The 22,509-nt window shown below is 46.6% G+C and overlaps 1 protein-coding gene across 6 annotated transcripts in view; it reads left to right on the top strand.

Annotated features, from left to right (window-relative positions):
* The window catches only part of CPNE1 (copine 1), a 677,094-nt gene that overhangs the window by 451,718 nt on the left and 202,867 nt on the right, over nt 1-22,509 (top strand). For 3 of the 6 annotated variants that reach the window (XM_069652236.1, XM_069652235.1, XM_069652237.1), the window contains exon 8: nt 5,804-5,899. In XM_069652236.1, coding sequence (XP_069508337.1) covers nt 5,804-5,899 — 96 coding nt within the window. Of the gene's footprint in view, nt 1-5,803; nt 5,900-5,961; nt 6,061-22,509 lie in introns of all 6 variants that reach the window. The other 3 variants (XM_069652233.1, XM_069652232.1, XM_069652234.1) reach the window with 1 other exon arrangement.

Genomic DNA, 22,509 nt, shown 5'->3' with positions numbered 1-22,509 from the left:
CATCAACAAGCAGGGGGGCACCCACTCTCCAGGACTGTCCAAACTGGCCCAAAATATATGGAAGTAGGCTCTCAAACAAAACATGTTCCTACTGTCAGAATATGTACCAGGGGAACTCAATCTGCTGGCAGACAAACTCAGCAGAGATTTCCCCCTGCCCGAAGAGTACGAATGGCGATTTCACGAAGACATCGTCTTCGACGTCTTCACACAATGGGGATTCCCAGAAATAGACCTATTCGCAACCCTGGAGAACTCACAATGCCTAAATTACGCCTCCAGGTACCCCCAGAACCAATCCAAGGGGAACGGTCTGTCGATGCAATGGTCAGGGAAATTTGTTTACGCTTTTCCCCCGACTCCCCTTCTCAACAAGGTGGTGCACAAGATGCACCAGGAACAAGTAACCATGATACTGGTGGCCCCAATGTGGGCCCGACAGCCATGGTTCGCTCACTTGATGGAGATGTCTCTATCTCCCCCAGTGAAACTCCCCTGCCCATACAAAATGCTGTCACAAGACAAGGGCAGGACTCTGCATCCATGCCCCCAGAACATGAACTTAGCAGCTTGGCTCCTGAGATCATAGAATTCGGACATCTACTGCTCCCGCAGAGATGTATGGACATTCTCAGGGAAGCCAGAAAACCTAACACTCGCCACTGCTACTCTAGCAAGTGGAGGAGATTTGTCATCTGGTGCAGAGGGAAAGGCATCAACCCAATTGACTGCTCTCCCACACATACTGTTCTATACCTGACCCACTTATTGGATTCAGGTCTAGTGTTCAATTCCATTAAAGTCCACCTAGCGGCACTTTCTGCATACACCACTTCCCAACTCAAGGTGTCGTGGTGGAAGATCCATGTTATAAGTCCTTCATGGAGGGAATAAAGAGAATACACCCCACGATAGCTGACCCAGCTCCCGGATGGGACCTTAACGTGGTACTTACCAGACTCATGGGCTCACCTTTCGAACCCATGCACAAAGCATCTCTTAAAGACCTCACTTTTAAGACTGCTTTTTTAATAGCCATCACCTCCATCAGGAGGGTAAGTGAACTACAGGCTCTTTCTGTTCTAGACCCCTTCGTTACAGTTCAGAGATAAGGTGGTTCTACGCACGCACCCAAGGTTTGCTCCAAAGTTCATATCGAAATTCCACGTAAACCAGTCTATAGGACTGCCAACGTTCTTTCAAAATCCTTCCAACTTGGGAGAAAAAAGTCTGCACACACTAGATGTGCGCAGAGCGGTCATGTGCTACATGGAAAGAACCAGACCACTGAGGAAGACTAATCAGTTCTTCATCTCGGTGGCAGCAGGAAGAGAAGGGGATGCAGTTTCAAAGTCCACTATTTCTAGATGGATTGTTCAATGCATCACTCTCTGCTATACTCTTGCTAAGAGAGAACTGCCCTTTAAGCCTAGAGCACACTCTACTCGAGGCACGGGGGCGTCCATAGCATTCATTGCAAATGTTCCCCTTGAGTCCATCTGCAAAGCGGCTACCTGGAGTTCTGTGCACACCTTTACAAAACACTACTGTCTAGATGCACACTCGAGATCTGACTCCCAGGTGGGTCAGGCACTATTAAGACATCTTTTCTCTACTGTTCCTTCTCATAACCCACCGCCAACTCCGGGTACTGCTCGCTAGTCTATGCACAGCATGTGATTCTAAGCAGATTAACAAGCTTCAGAAGACAATGCATTACTTACCGTAAAAGCATTTCTGATGGTTGTATCTGCTTAGATTCACATGCGCCCACCCTTCCTCCCCGCTCGGATGGAAGGAACATAGACTTCCTTTTATATCTCTCTTTTCTGTACTCACTCACGTCTAGAAGGCTCCCTTAGGGCAGAAAAATACAAACAGAGGGACCTCGACGCGTGAGGGATTGTGGGTACAACACAGGTCACTATAGGGATAGTATTTCAGACACGCCTTGTCGACATCCCTTTTCGACTACGAAAAACAAAATGCAATACTCCGCAGTGACCACTGGATGTCGGACCTATGCACAGCATGTGAATCTAAGCAGATACAACCATCAGAAATGCTTTTACGGTAAGTAATGCATTGTCATATATATTTTAAAAAATGGGGTTGCGGGGGGTTTCCCCCCCGCATATATGTAACAATTGACCTTCACAATTCGGTCAATTGTGCAAAGGTCAATTGTAATTCAAACAATTGTAGTTTGAACAATTCGTATACAACCAGCTGTAGAGCAGTAGCATAGATATTCACCAATACAAGTATCTAAATAACCCTAACACTCAAGTTTTTCTAGTAACATAATTTATTGAACGGTCAGTTTTAAACAAGCATTCTCTAAAAAGGGAAATGTGCAACAATACAAATACACTTCATATTACTTTCTCCGAATCAAGGCAAAGCAAGTAGGTACCCTTTCGAGATGCTTCATACACACTTCCTACAGCCTGAGATGACTTCACTAATTAGGGCAGTATTGGCATTTATATATCACTTTTGCACTTTGTAAAATTCTGATGTTGGTAGAAAGGAAAGGTTAAAGGAAGGAAAAAGGTGAAACAGGTTCTCGGAGCATGTGAGCACTTTTAAATCTCCCAATGAAGCCTAGATAAAAACCTTTCCCAAGCAATATTAGTTAAAAACAAATGCATCACCTATGCGGGACTGTAAGATTCAAAGTCTATGGACTAGAAGAGTCTGCAGGGAGCCAGGGTAGCCAAAATCAATTGGAGCAATGTCTATGGAGATGAGGCACTTCTTGGATGGCAAAGAAATCTTTCCCAAAATTGGAGAGTTTGTTGTGGATAATCACTGTTGGGCCACAAACTGTTACACTTGTGAAAGGTAGAGCTGCAATAAACTCTAGAAAAGCAGCTAATGCAAGTCTCAACTGAGAAAAGCAAGCTACATACAGTGGTAAGAACCCCTTAATCAGAACAGTACCTTGGGTTAGAAGAAGAGGATGCAGCTGGCATCTGTCTTGGTTGCTGTGTTGCAGATCCTGTGTTCCTGGACCTCGGTTGTGGGGACAACAGGGAGGACGTCTGGAGGACCCCTGAACAGCAGTTGGGAGGTAGACGGCAGCTATTGCCTCTTTTCATTCAGCGGCACTTCATGGTTTCAGCGTGCGGTAAGCAGCAGCACTGCAGATCTTGGACACTTCGGGCTTCCTGCACTCCTTGAGTCCAGCACTTTGGTGAGGTGCCTCGAGTGTGGTTGTCCTGCTTCAGGAGGGTCCTCGGGAGACTCCTGGAGCTTCTGGTCAGCTTACAGACGTTGCACTCGACTATGGATTTCTCGACCCCTGACACTTGGATCCAGCAGCAGCAAAGACGTACAGCCAGTTGGGGAAGGTCTTCCAGCAAAGTTTGTCTCTGGGTTAGTTGGTCCCACTAACCCAAGGGAAGAAGTCGTCCTTTCCGGAGATTCCCTTGTCGATCAGAAAGAGGAGTTTCAGCACAGCAGCAAGGCTTCACCGGGCAGTTCAACGGTCCAGGAGGATGCAGCAAGCTCTGTTCACGGTTTCTTTGTCGGGGTGTTCTTCCTAGTGGTCAACTGTCTTCAGTCCAAGAAGCCTCGTCTTTTATGCAGGTTTCTCCCATTCATGCACAGCCTAGCTGTCATTCACACAGCAGGGTGGTTGTCCTGCCAGGACAGCCAGCCAATCAGGACTGGGTGCATTCAGGTTGCGCTGGAGACTAAGGACAATGGGGGGGTTCAGGCACCTACCTCACTTCCTGCCCTTCCAGACACACTGGAGCCAGATGCGGGATTCAGCACTGAAGCCCGCCAAAGGCAAAACGAACAAAGGGGGTTAAACCTGGTTTGGCACGCAGAGTAGAACCCAAGAAAGACCACACAAACAAGAAATGGCAACAAAAAAAAAACACACAACGGTCGCACATCGGTGCTATACTGCAGCCGAGGTTTCAGCCTGTGGTCGGAAAGCACAATGGTAGGAAAATTAAACCAGTGCCACCAGCGATTTGAAGTAGTGAGGGTAGCATCACAAATGTTACATGAGTAAGTAGGAAATTGGGGCTACTAAGTAACCCCCCAGCACTCCTCATAAGATGGGGTGTGCTGGACCTACAAAGGGAAGAGGTAAGTAAAGTCAATTTCACTTTATTATTCTTGGGAACTGTAGTTCCCGCAAGAAAAGGTATTTAAACCTTATGAGAAATCTAAAGGATTTCTGTGGCACTGCACTGAAAGTGATGCGTCACCATACAAAAAGTAGATGCCTATGGAGTTTGTCAGACTCCAAAAACAAAGGGAACACATAATCCAAATCAGATAAATACACGAGACTGAGTAAAAGGTCTCACTCATTCCAGTGTAAGAATTAAAGTCCTAAAGTCCAGCAAAAGAGCTGGGGGTCTCTATGGTTGAAGGGAATTGGCACAGAAATGAGAATTCTCCCTAACACAAAGTGGTCCTCAGAACTCGGCCTCGTTTTTCACCTGAATTCATCTCTTAAATTCCATGTTAACCAATCCATTGAACGTTCAGCTTTTTTCCAAAACTCAACTAATTCAGCAGAAACAAGCCTCCATACCCTAGATGTAAGGAGAGCAGTAGTGTATTAACTAAACCACTACAGAAAACTGATCAGATCTTTGTTTCCATAGCAGTTGGTAGAGAAGGAGATTGTCTCTCTGTCTGCAATCTCAAAATGGGTAGTCAAATGCATCCAAGTTGCCTACTCACTATCTAACAAATCCTTGCCTTTCACACAAAGAGCACACTTTAATAAAGGCACAGGGGCAACTCTGGCTTTCATTGCAAATGTTTCATTAGATGCAATTTGCAAAGCAGCTACTTGGGGTTCCATTCACCCTTTTACACAACACTGCTGCTTAGATACTCTCTAAAGAAGATTCACAGGTGGGGCAAGTGGTATTAAGACATCTATTTGCCGCTGTACCTTCAAACAACCCACGTCCTTCTCCAGGTACTGCTCGCTAATCTATGCAAAGCATGTGATTCTTAGCAGATCCACAAGCCTCAGAAGGCATACATTACTGACTGTAATCTTATTGCTGATGCTTGCATCTGCTTAGATTCACGTGCGCCCCCCTTACTCCCCTCCTAGAGTTTGCATAGATTTCTTTGACTTTTCTCTTTTTTGTGTTGACTTTCTTTTACTCCTGCAAACACTTCATGCTCCCTCGTGTCAGAAACAAATTAATTTGATGGACTTCGACGCTGAAGGACCTTGCGTACAGTACATGTCACACAAGGGATAGTATTGCAAACACACCCAGTCGACGCCCCTTTTTTCGAATTTCTAAGACAAGTCATGCAATACTCTGCAAATAGCCCTAGATTTTGGCCTATGCATAGCATGTGAATCTAAGCATATACAAGCATCAGCAATATGAATACGATATGTAACCTATGGTGTGTATTTTGAATTAAGGAAGGTTTATACCCCTTGTCTACAATGGGAAACATTGGGTACATTTAATGAACTTTGATCACTTTAAAATGTGATTTTTGAATGCTGTAGACATGTATAACAATGTTTACTGTCTCAGTGTGTTTATTTAGAGAAACAAATTTGCTGTTTCACAAAGTTCTGTGTTGGTGGTATTTGTTGACATGTCTGTGTATTAAACAAATATTACTATGCACAGCTTCATCCTGAATTGACTGCATATCACATTTTGTTTGTCTTGTATAGTTTGATCATGACCATCAATGTCCATTACCAGTCTCGTAGAGATGTTGTTGATGCACTATTTGTAGTCCCTGTACTTGCCTTGGGACTCACATGCAGTGTTTGTTCCACTGCCAGGTTACAGTTAGTGATATGGATGACAGCACCAGTTCAGATTTGATAGGTGAATTCGCATGCACCACCGCCAAGCTCCTCGAAGCCAAAGACCAAGTGGTGAGCTCTTGCACTCTTCTGCCATTAAATGTCTTTCCATTGCCTGCTATCTCTCCTTCTAGGTACAGTGTACTGATTATGATAGCGATGGGTCACATGACTTGATAGGCAGATTTGAAACTAACTTGTCTCAGCTGCAGAAAGCAAGCGGAAGCTCACCGGTGAGCTGACTTTACTTTTTTCATTTGATGAATAGCAAAACGCTGCACGTTTTCTAATGCTTCCGCTTCTATGACTAATTGCGTCACAAACCTGATTTTGTACTCAAATTTCTGGTATTCATTTGAATGACTGGGATTAAGGTATTGAGATTAGTCACTGTGCAATCTGTTTCCATCTAACTGAATTTGATTCCAATCTTCCAAGTGCTTGCTGTAACATACTAATCAATTGTTTCTGCTTGAATGTACAATTATTGTTATGCATGATCATTTCAGTACATGCCTATTGATTGGGGTATGATAGAAAGACAAATGGATTCTATAAAATATTTGTGCATATTGAAACCTCCTTTGGGATAGAACAAATGGTTTGATAGGCCAGAGTTTGTTTTTGTTACTTGTTGTAGAGATGTGCTATTATTCGATCCACAGGATGATACATTTTTATATGCATCTTGAGAGAAACGCATTCTGCCACGTGATGGGTAAGGAGTGCTTCATGGCAAATTGAGTTACGGTTCCATCGTTAACCTTATCCTGTGAATTTGGAATGCTAGGGTTATTTAGTCAGAACCTTAATGTCACTTCATCTGCAGAATTAGTGACTTTTTTTTACCAGTGTAAATTAGGTTGTATGCTTAGAAGTTTATCGTCCCCAAACTAAATGTTTTTTCAGTGAATCATTATTTGCATTGTTTTCTTGTTTGTTGATGCAATGTCAAAACATAACTTTGCCATTGGATTGCTTCAGCAAACGGGCACTACGCACCAGGATCAGTTCTGCGCATGACATTTTGAGGAGACCTCTTAATTCTGTATAAAGTTTGGTTGTGAATATTTTAAATTGCCAGCTGTGGATAAATGATTGTTCAAGCAACGGTATGATGGTCTAAAATGTGTATCTTATTTTAGATGGGTTGTGCAATTTTATATTAATAATTTAAAAATGCTTCGATTTTCTCCATTTGATTTTAAAATAGGTTGTGTGATGTATTTAGTCGTATCTTGTGTCATTGCATGGCTTTGTTCCATTTTGTGTGTAATGTGGATGTAACTCATCATTTCTTTGAGATTGGCTGGCTGTCGGAAAGCAAGGATCTGCATTTCAGGGAAAACAGTCATTCATCTTTTTCCAGGGTGGTTTGCAGTTCTTGAGCAATCTTGCTGAGGAATTACAACTCTGCATTATATGTAATAACCAGTGGCATCCAATTCTGTGCTTCTTTTGCTCTGTATTCCGGGAGGTTGCAGCAGGGATCCTTGTTGGCTGGTGGATCTGTCTGTCCACAATCCTGCAGTTTTATCTGTGGTTCAGGAAGTCAGATCCCAGAGCTTTTTGATTTTACCCAGGTCCCTCGTGTCTAAGCATATTTGGTTGTACCTTAATGCCTGGCTGAATATTGCTGTATGCTTTGTATGTTTTGAGTGGAAGCTGGCACTCTTCAAATAGCTGGACTGTTGTTGTATGATATACTGTGGTCTGTAGCAGACAAACTTTTATTGTTATGGTGGTGTCAACAAAATGTACTTTCACAGGTGTTTAGGGTTGATGGTTGCATGAAATTCATTTAATCTTCTGTGGAAGCTTATAAGGTCCTGTTCCCCAGTGGTCCCAGTAAGGAGGATTATATCACAGGTACCTTAGTGGTGTGCAATCACAGGTGGCAAGGAAATCATTTTCTAGTTGTGCCATTAATGGATTGGCATACTGCAGCGCCATCCAAGGGCCCATGGCCGTCCCCATCATTTGGAGATAAATATTGGGACCAAATGTGTAATAATAGTTGTGGATTAAGATTAATTCTATGCATTGGCTATAGGGGTAAGCAAGCGGATTGTTATTTCCGAGAGCGTTCTTGCACGCCTCTGTGCCATCGATGTGGGGAATGTTGGTGTAGAGTGGATTTGCAAGGTGGTTTTCTTTGTGCATGTTGGGGAGCATATAGAAAGTATTGGGTACTGGGTTGTCTGGTAATAGGCCATGAATGTGTTGCATGATGTCATTTGGGAGTGTCTTTAGAATCTTGTTGAGTTTTTAGATTGTTTGGTTGGATCTTCCTGCAGCTTTGTATAATATCTTGTCAGAACGTTGTCTGTGTGCTTCCTGCACATAGTCACTGGTGTTCATTATGACAAAAGCTCCTCCTTTTTCGACAGGTTTGATTGTAGTACTTTGATTGTTTAGGGATTCACTCCCAGATAGTGTAGCCAAGCGACAGTCTGCACTAAAAGTCTATTGTGTAGATTTCCACATCCAGAGATTATGGTCAAGCGACATTGAGATTCCACTAAAGGTTTGTGTTGAACTCTGCATCTTAAGACTGTGTCACTCCTAGATAGTGTGGCCAAGCGACATTGAGTTGCACAAAGTCTACTGTGTAAATCTCTGCATCTACCTATTGTGGTCGAGCGACATTGAGTTTCTACTAAAAGTTTACCCTGTTGAATTCTACATCTCAATTCCACATTACATCACGCCATGACTCCCCAACACCCATCTAAATCCAAAACACGAGCTTCACTCTGACGCACCTCCCCCTCCCATTCCAAACAAACCCACCGCTCCCAACCCACCCTCCACCCGCCGTTGAGAACTCGCCAGTAACCCTCACTGTGGCACCCCCCCCATCCAATTTCCAAGCCAGAGGAGCCCAATGGCGCTCCAAACATTCAAAAGCCTCTTTCTTCCATCCCTTTCACCCTCCTGCGATCATACGTCCCCTCATACTCCTCATTACGTCAGAGTCTGCACCCCCCTCCCATCACTGAATTACCCGCCCAGACCCACCCCATCCTTCCCCTGCCCTATCCTCCCATCGACACCAGCCAACATGCCCCCCTGGCATATCCCTTCCCCTCTCTATAAAACGCACGTCTCGCCCTGGCAAGAACAGTGGCCACCTCTCAAACACCCTCTGAACCCCCCCCCCCCCCCAACACACAATCCTGTCTCACACACGGACTGCACTGAAAACCCTGAAATGTAGAAAACGAGCCTGGTCTCCTTCAATGTCCATTTACACCTCACCCTCCTATCTCGGCCCATCCCCACAATCTCTCACCCCCCACCATCACCAAACTCCCCCCTAACCTCACCCCGCTTCCAACCTCTCTCCCTCAACTTCTCCCCCTCGACTTCTTCCCCAGCACACCTGGCATCCCCAGCCCCTTGAGATTCACACAAGAATCTCCAGTCCCAAATCCCACCCCACCCTCTGACCAACTGCGCAACTGCCTTCCCAACTCCGTCTCCCTCCCCAACACATCCTCCTCCGCCTGCCCACTCTTTCCAACCTCCATCGACCTGACCGCAACGTTCATCAACCAGAACCCACGGTCACCGTACCCCACTCCCCTTCCTATCCCTGACCCACTGACCTTGAATGCCCCACCTCCCCAACCCCACCCCGCCACTCCCGTTACACCCTCTACATCCTCTAGGACAACTCCCCACACCGAAGTCAGATGCATCCTTTTTAATGCCCGCTCTGCAGCAAAAAACAGACACCGCATCTTTGACCTCCTCTCCTCTAACAAACCTGACCTAGTCTTTATCACGGAAACCTGGTTCTAGGATGACTTTGCACCTGTTGCTCACGACCCCCCCCTCCCAGATTACTCCCTCATCCCGCTCAACAGACCCTCTAGAGGAGGCGGCGTGGCAGTCCTTTTCAAATCTCACTTCTCCATCTCACACGTTGATTCCCAGATATACATTTCATCTTGCAAATCCCTTCTTGTTAAACTTTCACTGCCCCCGACGGTCTCCCACAGCTTCCTAATCATCTACAGACCTCCCGGTTATGACAGGAATTTCACAACCAACCTCTGTGACTCTATAGCCCCATCCAAGTAAACCACCCCTCTCTGACTCTACTAGGAGATTTCAATATCTGGCTAGACATTCCCACAAATCCCGTTGAAAGCCTTGATGCTCTTAAACTATCCCTTCACATGAACAGTCCAACCCATTCTAAAGGACACACCCTAGATGCTATCTTCAGCTCCCACAACCTGATACATCTAGCCCCCCTCCCTTACTACTCATCTGGTCAGATCACTTTATCGTCCCTTTCTCGATCCTCTTTGCTGCCTCCACCCCCACCCCCACCCCTGAACCAGCCACCCCCTTCGCCGCAAATGCTGTACAGACTAAAGATCCTCCCTGACCTAGCTGAAGCCCTGCTTCATAGACCCCCTCTCAACTATCCCCCCATGATGAATCTCTAACCAGCGACTCCTTCGACTCATGGCTCAATGACTCACTAATTCCACTCACCCCCTCATGCCACTCCTCCTCATGCCTTGGACCTTCTCCCAAATGGCTTACCCCTGAGCTGAGGATTGCAAAACTACTAAACAAATCGCTGGAACGCAAATGGCGAAAAGAACAACCAATCACAGTAGATCCACCTTCACCTTGCACCATCGCAACTATAAAGCAGAAATCCGAAAAGCCAAAAAAGCCCACTACAACTCCACAAAATCATATCTGAATTCGTCAAACTAACCTGTACCTCAGCCCAATCTACCCAATCTCAATCACTCTGCGACTCTCTTGCGCCACTTCTACACCACCGCTCTCGACCAAACGACTTCCCTTAACAACAAATTGGCCCTCTCCCCGCCCCATAATCAGTCCACCCCACCAACCCGCCCCCACCACAACACCAACCATACCCGCTTTCGACTCCTTCAAACCAATCTCCAGAGACACGTTTCTCGATCTTCTCTCTGCTCGAAAACCCTCCGTCTCCCCCCCTCGACCCCTGCCACGCCCCAGTCCTCAAGGAAATATTCTCAACTACCTGCGCAGGAGAGTACGCAAGAACCATCCTAAATGACTCCCTCAGCTCTGGAATCTTCCCTGATGCCTTCAAAATTGCACATGTCAAGCCTCTTCTTAAAAAAACATTCCTCGACCCCCCCCCCCCACCCTTGAACACAAAAATTACTGCCCCATCCCGAACACCAGATTCCTTGCAAAACTCATCAACCAAACTGCATACTCCCAACTAAATGCCTTTGTCGAATCCAACGGCCTCCTTGACCCCGCCCAATCAGGCTTCAGACCGTGACTCGGAACCGAAACCACTCTGGCCTCAATCTGGGACGATCTTAAGATCACTGCTGACTCTGGCGGATGCGCTACACTAATTCTCCTAGACCTCTCTGCCGCTTTCGACACAATTAGCCATTCAATCCTTCTTGACTGCCTCCACTCCCTAGGAATCCGTGGAACTGCTCTCAAATGGATTGCCTCCTTCCTCAACAGAAAACAAATCACCCTCCTCTCCGCTTTTGCCTTGGCCGCTCGCCCAGTTAATACTGGAGTACTTCAAGGCGCATGTCTATCAGCCCTCCTTCAACCTCTATATGTCCACCCTCCCTGGAATCAACTGCCCCCACAATATCCTGTGCTACAACTACGCTGATGATGCACAAATCATTCTGAAACTCCTCAACTCAGACTCCAACTCTCAGCCGACTTCGCCGGCTGCCTCCTTGATATCGACCGTTGGATGACTACAAACCACCTCCTCTTAAACCCCACTAAAACCGAAATTCTGGTGATGGCCCACAGTCTCCGCCAGAGTAAAAAAGCTTTGATGCACTATGGACTCTGACCTAACCCTCTTGTCAAATCAACAACGTATCTAAGTCTTGCCAACTGTCTCCGGACTCTGTGGTTTCAGTGGCAGCCAAGAAGAAATCTTCGGGCCCCTGCTCTTCGATGCCTCCCCCCCCACCCCCCTGGACAGTGAGGGGAAGAAGTTTGATGCCATGGGTCAAAGAGTTATCATGTCGGCAGCAACTACCATCAAGGCCGCCAACGCCCGCACGGTATGACAGGGAGCTTTGGTTAAAGATCGCTCCCATCCTTGAATTCCTGCCCGACGACAAGAGGGCAGAAGCTTTGGAGATCCTACAGGAAGGCGAGGTGGTATCGGACCACGCCATTACAGCGGACACGGCGCCAGTAGAACAAGCAAACACTGACCAGAGCTTGGTGTAAAAGAGATATATTTAAAACCACATCTACTAATACACACAGGCACTAATTTTAAGCAGTTAAAAAATATGGTCACTAAAAGATATACACTCCCTTAAAAGAATATTAGACAAGTCTTAAGTAAAGCCCCACTTATTTTCAGACACAGGTGAGCGCTTAACGCAGATGGCACTCTAATAATTCGTTTTAAAAGGGAGAGAAAAGCAGAGTATAAATTGAAACGGATCCCAACACTTTCACAAGAACACAGCAAGAGAGGAAGGCGGAGTCAAACCGTGAAGTTAGAGTTCAGAAGGCCGGATCCACTTTAAGAGGATCAGAACGAAATGTGTCCAAGGTCACATGGTTGAAAAGTGCACAAAAGTCTCAAAGGTTCAGAAACATTTAGACCAAAAGAAAGGGACCAGTTAGATGGTCAAGGCGGCCAGCCCAGTCCAGAAGGTTAAGGGGTTATTATTACCTTGTAGCAATCTTTATAAAGGGAGGCCTGGCGGACACGGTACCTTAAAGTGGTGAGAATACTCCAGCGGGGGCAGTTCTTCCTGGCAGCGGATGCAAGTCTGTGCTTCGTCCGGGGGAAGAGAGGATCTTGTCGGGGAGGAAGACAGGATTCCGTTGCACTGCCAGGGAAGAAACCAGCCGCAGAGATCTCAGTTAAAAGGAGCGGTCCTTTGGTTCGCGGTCCAGTTGTAAGTGGCTATCCGGTTGCCGGGGTGCTTGGCACGGGCAATTCGACCACAAGACGTCCTGGGATGCGAGGAAAAGAAGGTAAACTGGTTGTTCCCACCAGTCAGGGGAAGAAGACTCTCCAGCAGGGAGATCTTCTCTGACGTCGGGAAGTGGTGAGTCGGTTCCACAGGGCTCCACCGGTGGTGTCGTTGTAGCAGGTCGGCTCAACTTCTCCCTCGTCGGATTCACGGGTCCTGTGGCGACTTCTGAAGTTCCAGTCCTCAAAGCCCTGCTTTTATGCAGCACACCCCCATTCACTCAGCCTAGCTGTCAATCCAACATGCTAAGTGGTGAGCCGGCCGGCTCACCACTTGGGCCAATCACACAAGAGTGCGACTTGAGTTAACAAGGTAACTCAGTCCAGGGTGCCTAAACCCCCTCCAACACCCCCTGTGGTACCCTGACAGAGTGGCACCACTTTTGGAGGCTTCTGTGGAGAAGCCCGCCAAAAGTGGAACAAAGGGCTCGACTTGGGTTGGAGTCACAGAAGAGAACACAAACGCCATTTTAGAATCGAGTCCTGGCAAAAAATACCAACCGGCAAATTAATATTAAATAAATAAACCGGCGGTATGTTCTAGGCTATGAGAATTAAATAATTAAAGTTGGTAGCCTCGAACGCGGTCGAATATAAAAAGTAGTATCCACTGCCACCAGCCAAAACTCGATCAGGGGGGACGGAGACGTGCCCCCTCGACTAACAGACCGTGGGGCAATCGAATTGCCCCAACCAGTACGTCCACAATATGATGGCTTGTACTGGTTTCTGTTCATAATTTGGGACTAGTAAAGCCAATGGTGACTTTACATGCCCTGGGAGACAGTATTCAGTCCCAGGGTATGGAGTCTATGGTGGGGTGTCACTATGACACCCCTGTGTCACTGCACGGAGGGTGCTGTGTAACACACATAGTAAGAACACATGAGACCCTATGGAGTAAAGGGCCCCATAGCCCATAAAACACATTAACAGTCAAAGGAACACCATAAATCATGTCCAAGAGTGGGAAAAAGAGTCTCACTCTTGGCAGGAGAAAAAAAACAAACTCCAGAAATCCAGCAAAGCTGCTGGGGGACTCACTAGGTTAGGCAATTCAGCCTAAACGGAGAATTCTCCCTAACTGGAACTTTGGCAGGACCAAGTGGATCACCTGTTACGCAGATAGGGCAATCCCCAGATCAATCTGTTTGCGGCGACGAACACCAAGTGCCGGAGGTTCCCCAGCAGGTTCCCCAACCGGGGAGCATGGGGAATGTATTCTCTTTCCCCTGGGATGGCCTGTTTCTGTATGCGTTCACTCTGTTGCCTCTTTGATTAGTCAATCAACTCAAGATGGTCCCAGGATGATACTCGTCGCACTGGCGTGTCAGATACAGATCTGATACCCAGACTTTCTGGACATGTCAGCATCCCCTCCATTCAAGCTTCCGGCGGTCGCAGATCTTCTTGCCAGGGAAGGAGGCATGATTCTGCACCACAACCCAGGATCACTGAACCTGAAGGCCTGGCTCCTGCCGCACTAGAGTTTGGAGGCTTTGATCTCCCCGCGGATTGTAAGGAAGTGCTTACCAAGGCCAGAGCTTCGTCTGCTCTCAAATGCTACAGGCACAAGTGGGAGAGGTTCGCCATTTGGTGCCGTACTCAGAAGATCGACCCTCTACTAGTCACTGCTCTGCAGGTGCCTTTCATATTTGTTGTCATTGGCCAAGGCAGGACTGCCCATGCTTCCATCAAAGTGCATTTGGCCGCTATCTCCCGCTATACCAGATCTCCAGGACGATCATCAATATGGTCGCATCGATTGGTCAAGGAGTTTGTTAAAGGACTATTTTGCTCATTCCCGCCGGTGAAGGCTCCGACCCCTGCGTGGGAGCTCAATGTGATGCTTACTAGGCTGATGGGTCCTCCGTTCGAGCCCATGCATTCAGTGCCACTGATATTTTTGTCGTGGAAAACCGCTTTTCTTGTGGCCATCACCTCTGTGTGACTAGTGGGAGAGATCCAGGCCCTCTCTTGTAAACAACCTTATCTGATATTCCACGAGACGAGGGTAGTGCTACGGACGCACCCCTCCTTCATGCCCAAGGTGCCGTCGGACTTTCATCTAAACGAGCCCTTGGAGTTACCTGTATTCTTCCCGATACCTTTGTCGCCGGCTGAGAGGACTTTACACTCGCTGGATGTGGCTAGAGCGCTTAAGTTGCACAAGAGTTTCCGGAAGACATGCCACTTTTTGTGAACTTTGGCCCTGCGAACTAAGGGAAGGCCCTCTCCCTCTCTGGCTGCATCACCCATTGTCACTGGTTGGCAAACCGACTGTTGCCTGGCTGTCCGAGAGCCAATTCAACCAGAGCGATTGCTACAACTATGGCGTTCCTGTCTGGTGTGCCCCTGCTTGACATCTGCAGGGCTGCTACATGGGCGTCGACGCACACTTTCACAAAGTTCTACTGCATCAACAGGGATTCCAGGGAGGCGTCCAGAGTCGGCCAGGCAGTACTGTGCATCCTGTTCGCTTGAAGGTGAGCCTGGTGAGGTAAGAGATGCTTAATGTTGAGATGCCGAATGTTGAGCCTTGCCACCTCCCGTGGTTTTGCATGTGTGTAGTGCTATGCATTCTTTATTCATGAGCATGTGAATGCATGCCAGACCCATGCTCAAGAAGGAACACGTTACTTACCTGTAACTGTTGTTCTGCAGCATGGGTCTGGCATGGATTCACATGCAAACCCTCCCGCCTACCTCTCTGCTGCTCTTCTCTTGCTCCTACTGCCACTTTACGTGCTACCAAATCTGAAGATGGCTGCCAGGGGAGGGGCTTAGGTAGAGGGCAGTCATTTGGCTGGGGGCAGTATGACCCAGAGACCAGTGACTGGTTGTTAAGAGAAAGACGGTTCAGAAGTGAAGCTGAAACTGATTTTTTTTTCTTTACAGAGGATTCCCAGCCTGACGACGGGGAATATTCATGAGCATGTGAATCCATGCTGGAGAACAGTTACAGGTAAGTAACTTGCTCCTTTTTTATGCGTTAGTAAGGCCAAATTGCAAAATTCCCTTGTTAGTAATTAATAAGTAATTAACACAGATTACAGTTGGGCGGAAGGGGGGGGACATCTCCCACCTTCAGCACAAATGAGATCCATGCATGCGGGAGTGGTGAGGAGGGCGGAATAGACCATCTCCCTCCCAACACTCCCCCCCAGCCCCCCCTTCATTACGCCTAAAGTAACGAATACCCTCCTCCGGCACTTCTACATTCCTCTGCCCTCTTTACTGCTTCATCCCATGCAGGTGTACCCTTTATTGGCATCCATGCACAGCACACGCTTCTTAGACTTTCCCCATGCTGTGCATATTCCTCAGGAGTACACGTCCTATAAATGCACCCCCCATCCCCCGCCATGTCATCCGACACCACCTTTTAGTTCAAATCTCTGGGGATGTTTGATGGTTGTGTGCCATAGTGTCTACTATATCCCCTGTATTGTAAATGGCCACCATGCGATATTAAGGTTTGTCACTTTCTCCTGTTTGTACTTGGGTTTCCCTACTACTATGAGGCATTTTCCTGTGTATATTCTGATTACCCACAGTCACCATCATCATCGCACTATCAGGAATTGCCCCGGCACAGCATTGTACTCCCAGTTGGCAAACACACAAGATCTGCAGGAGGAAGACAATAATGGGAACCAGTAACTTCATTGCAGTCCCGAGCCACGCTGGTAACTAGTTGAAAGCCGCACTGAACAAGTCACTTGCTTCAACGCCACCTTCTTCTTTCATCCGCACTCTTGAGTTCATGTACTGCTGATATCACATGCGAAAGTGTTCAATTTTCAGCATCTGAGGAAGGCACGAAAGTGCAACATGCACTCCCGATTTTTCAGCGAACACTGCCTTCCATAGCCACGAGCAGGTTGAGCACATAACGATTTTGCATCGTCATCCTTCTTAGTGCTCTTAGTTCTACCTTTATCACATGAAATACTTCTTCTGTGTCGTTGGCCAGCTGGATCAGTTCCCAGAGCACAATTTGAAGCCACTTGGCGTTTGCTTGTGCCTGGATGCTGGGGATAAGTGATGCAAAAAATGTCTCTGCTGAGTTGAATAACTTTTACGATCAGGTATTTGCGCCAAGAGGTTTGAAGAGTTTTTCGAGAGGTAATTGGACGGTCTACTCCTGCAGGATATTTGATCTTGCAGCTCGTCTTCTGATAGCATATCATAGATGGGTGCAGCGGGCTCTTCGCTTGCTGGTTTGGGTACCAGCCGCCTTGAATTGGGCACCCCCTCCCCCTTGTTGTGGTCCCCCGGAATCACAAGCAGTACAGAGTGCAGCGTTGCCAAAGCACAGTGGCCCCTACAAGATGATGGGAGGTGCAAGTATTTTATTTATTACATTTGATTATACGCCCAAACCCTGAGGTGTCACGGCGTCAGTTACATGATTACATTGACACTTACTGGTTCAAGGAATAGTGTTAGGAACAAAGCAATTGACATTGTGGTTACAGAGGTTCATTATCAATTAAAATTGTGAATATACAGTTATATGCAACGTCATGAACAAGGCTAGAAGTTATTGACAAGCCACGTTTGTAGCATTTTTTTGAAGTGGGTGTGAGATGACTCATTTCTTATGTTAGGGGGTAGAGAGTTCCTGATTCTAGGCGATGCTACAGGGAAGCTGGAGATTCCTGTTCTTTTGTTCTTGAAGCAGCGAATGAGTAATTGGGTGCTAGAGTTGGGTCTGAGAGATCTGGTGGCAGAATTGTGAGTGAGACAATGGTTGAGATATATGGGGGCGTTTTGGGTGATGCATTTGTGTGTGGTGGTGAGTGTTTTGTGTAATATTCTGGCTTGTATGGGCAGCCAATGTATTTCCCTCCTAATCTGTGATGTGGGCTCTTTTTTTGATGCCCAATGCTGCTCTTAAGGCTTTATTTTGCAGAAGTTGTAATTTAGCTAGATCTTTCTTTGTGGTGCCTAGCAGAAGTATGTTATAATAGTCTAGCTTGGACATAATGAGAGCTCCAGCTAAGGTGATGCAGTTATGAGGGGTCAGGAACTGTCGGCTGAGGGCAATGTGTTTGGCTGTGTAGGCAGTGGAGGAGATGAGGGAGTTGATGTCTACACATGGTGAGACTCGAGTCTAAGTATATGCCTAGAGTTTTGACTTGGTTAGAGATGGTTATGGGAGTACCATCTATAATAATAGAGATATAGTCCTGGTGTAGTCTTTTTAGTCGGGCCGGAGAGCCTACTATGAGGATCTCTGCCTTATCACGTTAAGGCATAGGCTGTTTGTTGCCATCCAGTTTTGAATAAGAGAATATATTTTGTTTGAGAATGGTATCTTGTTCCAGGTTACCATATATTGAGATGAGTATCTGAGGATCATCTGCGAAGTTAGTATAAATTGCTCCCATGGTGTCTAATGCTGCGAAGGGGGAGTTTAGTGGAGGAATTAGAGAGTGTGGGGGAGAGGCATGATCCTTGTGGAACACCTATGGGCACTGTTAGTGTATCAGCCATATCCTCGCCGATGGCTACTCTGGACGTGCGTTCTGATGAGAACGATTTGACCCATATGGTTGCATCCTTGGAGAAGTGAGTTTTTTTTTTTTATAGCGTTAGGCAAAGTTTGTCGTGATCCAATAAATCAAATGCAGCAGACAGATCGAGCAGTAGAAGGATGCACAGATTTCCTGAGTCTCTGATAATGTCCATCTGGTTTTTTTAATCTATTAGGGCTGCCTCTGTGCTGTGTTTGAGTCGGAAACCGGACTGTCTGTCACCTAACGTACTTGGTTATAAGCAATTTTATCGATTATTTTAAGGAGGAAGGGGACTGGGGTGATGGGTCTGTACATGGTGGGTTGGGATGGTGGGGTCTACAGAGGGTTTTTTGAGCAATGGCGTAACCCAGGCTTCTTTGATATTGGGAGGGATGGACTTGGAACTGACGGAAGTGTTTATAAAGTTGGTGATAATGGGTGCCAGGGTGGGGGCACAGGTCTTGACTAGTTTGGGAAAGCTGTCTGCTTTACAGCTGGATGGTTTGAGGGGGACGATAGTTTAAAGTAGTTGGGCTTGGGTGACTGGAGTGAAATTGAACAGAGATAGTGGTACTGTATTATTGGTCAAATCGGCAGAGGAGGGTTCGGGCTGAAGCGCTAGTAACTTTCTTTTCGTAATGATTTTGTTTTGGAGAGAGTTAATTTTGGTAGCTAAGACATCCTGGATGGTAGTGCACCAAGCTTTGCTTGCGATGGCTGGGGCCAGGGGGGGCGGTGTGATAGGTGATTATAGTTCCCCGAGTATAAAGAACAGTTCTTTACTATTAGAGGCAGCGTTGATAACGCGTAAGTTAAGGGAGCTGGCTTTCTGGGTGATTACTGAGGTTTTGTATTTTTGTGCTATTTCTTTGAGCTTATTTTTTGATTCAATTGTAGTTTCTTTTCTATTTAAGTGTTCTATTGTTCTTGTTTCTTCTGTTTTCGATAAGTTCGTTGTTGAACCAGGAGTTGCTAAGTTTGGTTCTGGGCAGTTTAGACTTGCGTGGGGCTACTTCGTTGATGGCTGTTTTCAAGGAGGTGTGGTAATGGAGAGAGATACTCTCAGGGGTGGCGTTCATTAAAGGCTGTGAGTTGAGTAGTTTATTTAGGACTGGTCATATTTTCTGGTGTGAGTTTCTCACTAAAATAGGGATGGGCAGAGGAGATGGTGCTTCTTGGGCTTTGGGAGTAGATATGTTAAAGCGAATTAGGTGATGATAGGTCCAAGATAGTTCTAGGATGTCTTCAAAGGTTACATTGGTGTTTAGAGTAAGGATTCCAATCTAGGATTCTACCTCTGGTATGGGTGGGAGCGTTAACAATTTGGAAGAACTGCATTTCTTGTAATGCCTTGTAGAAGGCAGAGGCTTTGTGATCTCTTATGTGGTTGAAGTCCAAGTTAATGTCCCCTAGTAGAATTAATTTGGTTTTCAGTTTGAGTAGCAGGGGTGATGTGTAAGGGGACGTCTATGCCCGGGTGGTTAGAGGAACTTGGTGCTCTGTAGACGGCGAAGAAATTGATGGTGGTTTTGGGGTCAGTAGTTTGTTTTAAGGCAAGGAGTTAATTTCTGTCTATTGTCTCGGTTTTACAGGCTCTGAACTATAGAGAAGTTTTAGCAATGATAGCTACACCTCCTCCTTTCGCCTCTTGGCGGTCGTCTCTGCGTATGGTGTAGTTAGGCGGGATGGCTAAGGTGAGTAAAGGACCTGAAGCTGAGTGGAGACAGGTTTCTGTCATTATTAGGAAATCTAGTTGGTATTCCAGGATAGTGTCGTGAATGTCAGTGGCATGAGCACCTAGAGATTGCACGATCAGTAGAGCACCTCTCTATCGAATAATGGGGGTCGATAGGAGTAGATTACATGGGGGGGGGGGTTGTGCCAAAAGGCCAATGGTGTTGGGCTGTGTATTGGGCTGGGAACATGGGAGTTTAGTTTGCAATGTGGTAGCTGGTGAGGTACCCTTGCAGAGCAAAGAATTCTGAGACCGGAGTGAATGGATGTTATCAGTATGGCTCTGTTTGGAGAGAGGGTTATTCTGTTTCCTATTAGTTGCATAGCGTTGGTATGTCCGGGAGGAAAGTCCGAAACTCCTGTTGGCCCCCAATGTAGGATTATAGAGTACATGGATGTGGACTAGGGTCCTGGACCTAAGTCGTGATTGGCTTGTGAAGCCTAGGCAAGGAGTGGTGGAAGTGTTGGTCTGAGTGGTGTTTTTAGCTACCGGGTGAAGGCTGCTGTCTTGGGCTGGAATGGTGTGGGGCACGAGAGTGGGTGATGTCTGGGGCAGTGGATGCGGGCCAGAACCGTGCCTAGGTGAATGTAGGCGCCTCTGGCACAAGCCGTGGTGTACGGGGCGCTATGTTAAGGATTTCAATCAGGCGACACACACTTTGGTCTCGGCCTAGTATGTAGCACACAACTCAGGTGCTTTTCTCCTTATTTTATGCACAGTCAATTTGAGATGGTACACAACTGGTATCACACCCCCTTTTCATTTATGAATTTTTCTTAATTTTTCCAGCAAGTCTGACTTAATACGTGTTGGCATCACAGTACAGGTCAACAGCATGCAGATACCACAACTACAATACAGTTTTAAGGAAAGACTCAAACTTCCCAACGCCCACACCTACTCATCGTAACTCAGTAGAAATTTTAAAAGAGAATGGACGGAACTTCGCACAGCTTCACCCGTTGTACATATTTTACATTGCATAGATTACAATACAGGTCTTCTACACAGAAATGAAGGTTAGAGGATGAATAGGGGCTCCTCCAGTAGCTTTACCTATTAAACACGGTGTTGGGTCTAGTCACTAGGTTTTACAGAATCCCAGAATGCTCTATAAAATTCCAAAAAAGTAACCACATCATATCTGTTCTCACGAGATTCCAGGAAGGCAGCTGTGAGGCTTGCCATTTTGTAAATGGCACGTGCTTTGGTCAACCATTCTCTTTTTGTGGGTACGGAGGCTGACTTCCATTTGGCAGTTAAGCATTCCCTTGCCTCCAACAGTAGGTTACATGGCATGTGCAAGAGTGTCATGTAAGAGTTTTTGTCACCCGACTCTATGCCAAACAAGACTAGCACTGGTGTAAGTACTCTGGGTATCCAGTCTATGGCCTGAATCCACCTCAGAACCTCTTTCCAGTACATTTTCACTTCACGGCATTCCCACCACTTGTGCCAATAGTCACACCTTTCGCCACAGCCTCTCAAGCAGTAGGGGTATGTAGTGCCCCCTCACCAGTAGGCGTGCATTGTGCATTTTGTATTGCACGTAAATTGATGATGCCCACACCCCCTATATATTGCCCTCCAAACCTCTGGCTGGTCTACTAGTCCCAGCTCAGCTTCCCACCTGATCTCAGATGATGGGCGTCCGAAGTGACCTCTAGCAATCAAAGTCTTGTACATTTGTGCAATAAGGCCCTTTGTTGTTTGGGGGACAGTAAGTATTGGCTCAAATAGAGTGAGAGGGCACTTTAATAAAGCATCACTCATGACACTCCGTAGCTGGAGAAATGGCATGGGGGAGACTACGGTGCCCTGCAAAGCTTCCTTTAAGTCCTCTAAGGAGATGAATACTCCCTTTTTCCACCTCTGTCCGGCTCGCACAAGCCCAACTTCATACCAGGATTGAAAACGGTGGACCCCACTTATGAGATCTCGAATGGGGGAGGGCAAATGCAGCTGAGGGTGGAGGGCCAAGCAGTTACACCCTGCATGTCTCGAGATAGGCACCAAAGGGACCACAATACTTTTAAGACTGGGTGCTCCCAAATTCTTGGCGTCATTGCTGATGTGGGGACCCACAGCCAATCCCCTAGTGTGACTGGTGCGAAAATATCATTTTCTATCGCTACTCACTGTTTTTCGGGATTTTTCCACAAGTGGTCTGGCAGAACCTGGAGCTGAGATGCTCTGTAATATTCCTGCAGGTCCGGGTAACCCATACCCCCAACTCTTTGGGCTGAATTAATGTTTAGTATGGAGTCCTGGGATTTTTACCGGCCCATAGATACTTCAACAAAGTGTGTTTTACTTCTTCCAAGAAGGAATTAAGAATCGTTATCGGGAGAGACTGGAACAAGAACAAAAACCTTGGCAGGACATTCATTTTAATAGAGGTGAAGCGTGC

The sequence above is a fragment of the Ambystoma mexicanum genome, chromosome 3p (genome assembly GCF_040938575.1).
Source record: "Ambystoma mexicanum isolate Mex_15411 chromosome 3p, UKY_AmexF1_1, whole genome shotgun sequence".
NCBI lineage: Eukaryota > Metazoa > Chordata > Amphibia > Caudata > Ambystomatidae > Ambystoma > Ambystoma mexicanum.
Note: the sequence above shows the minus strand (reverse complement) of the source record. Positions and strands in the feature narration are given on the sequence as shown.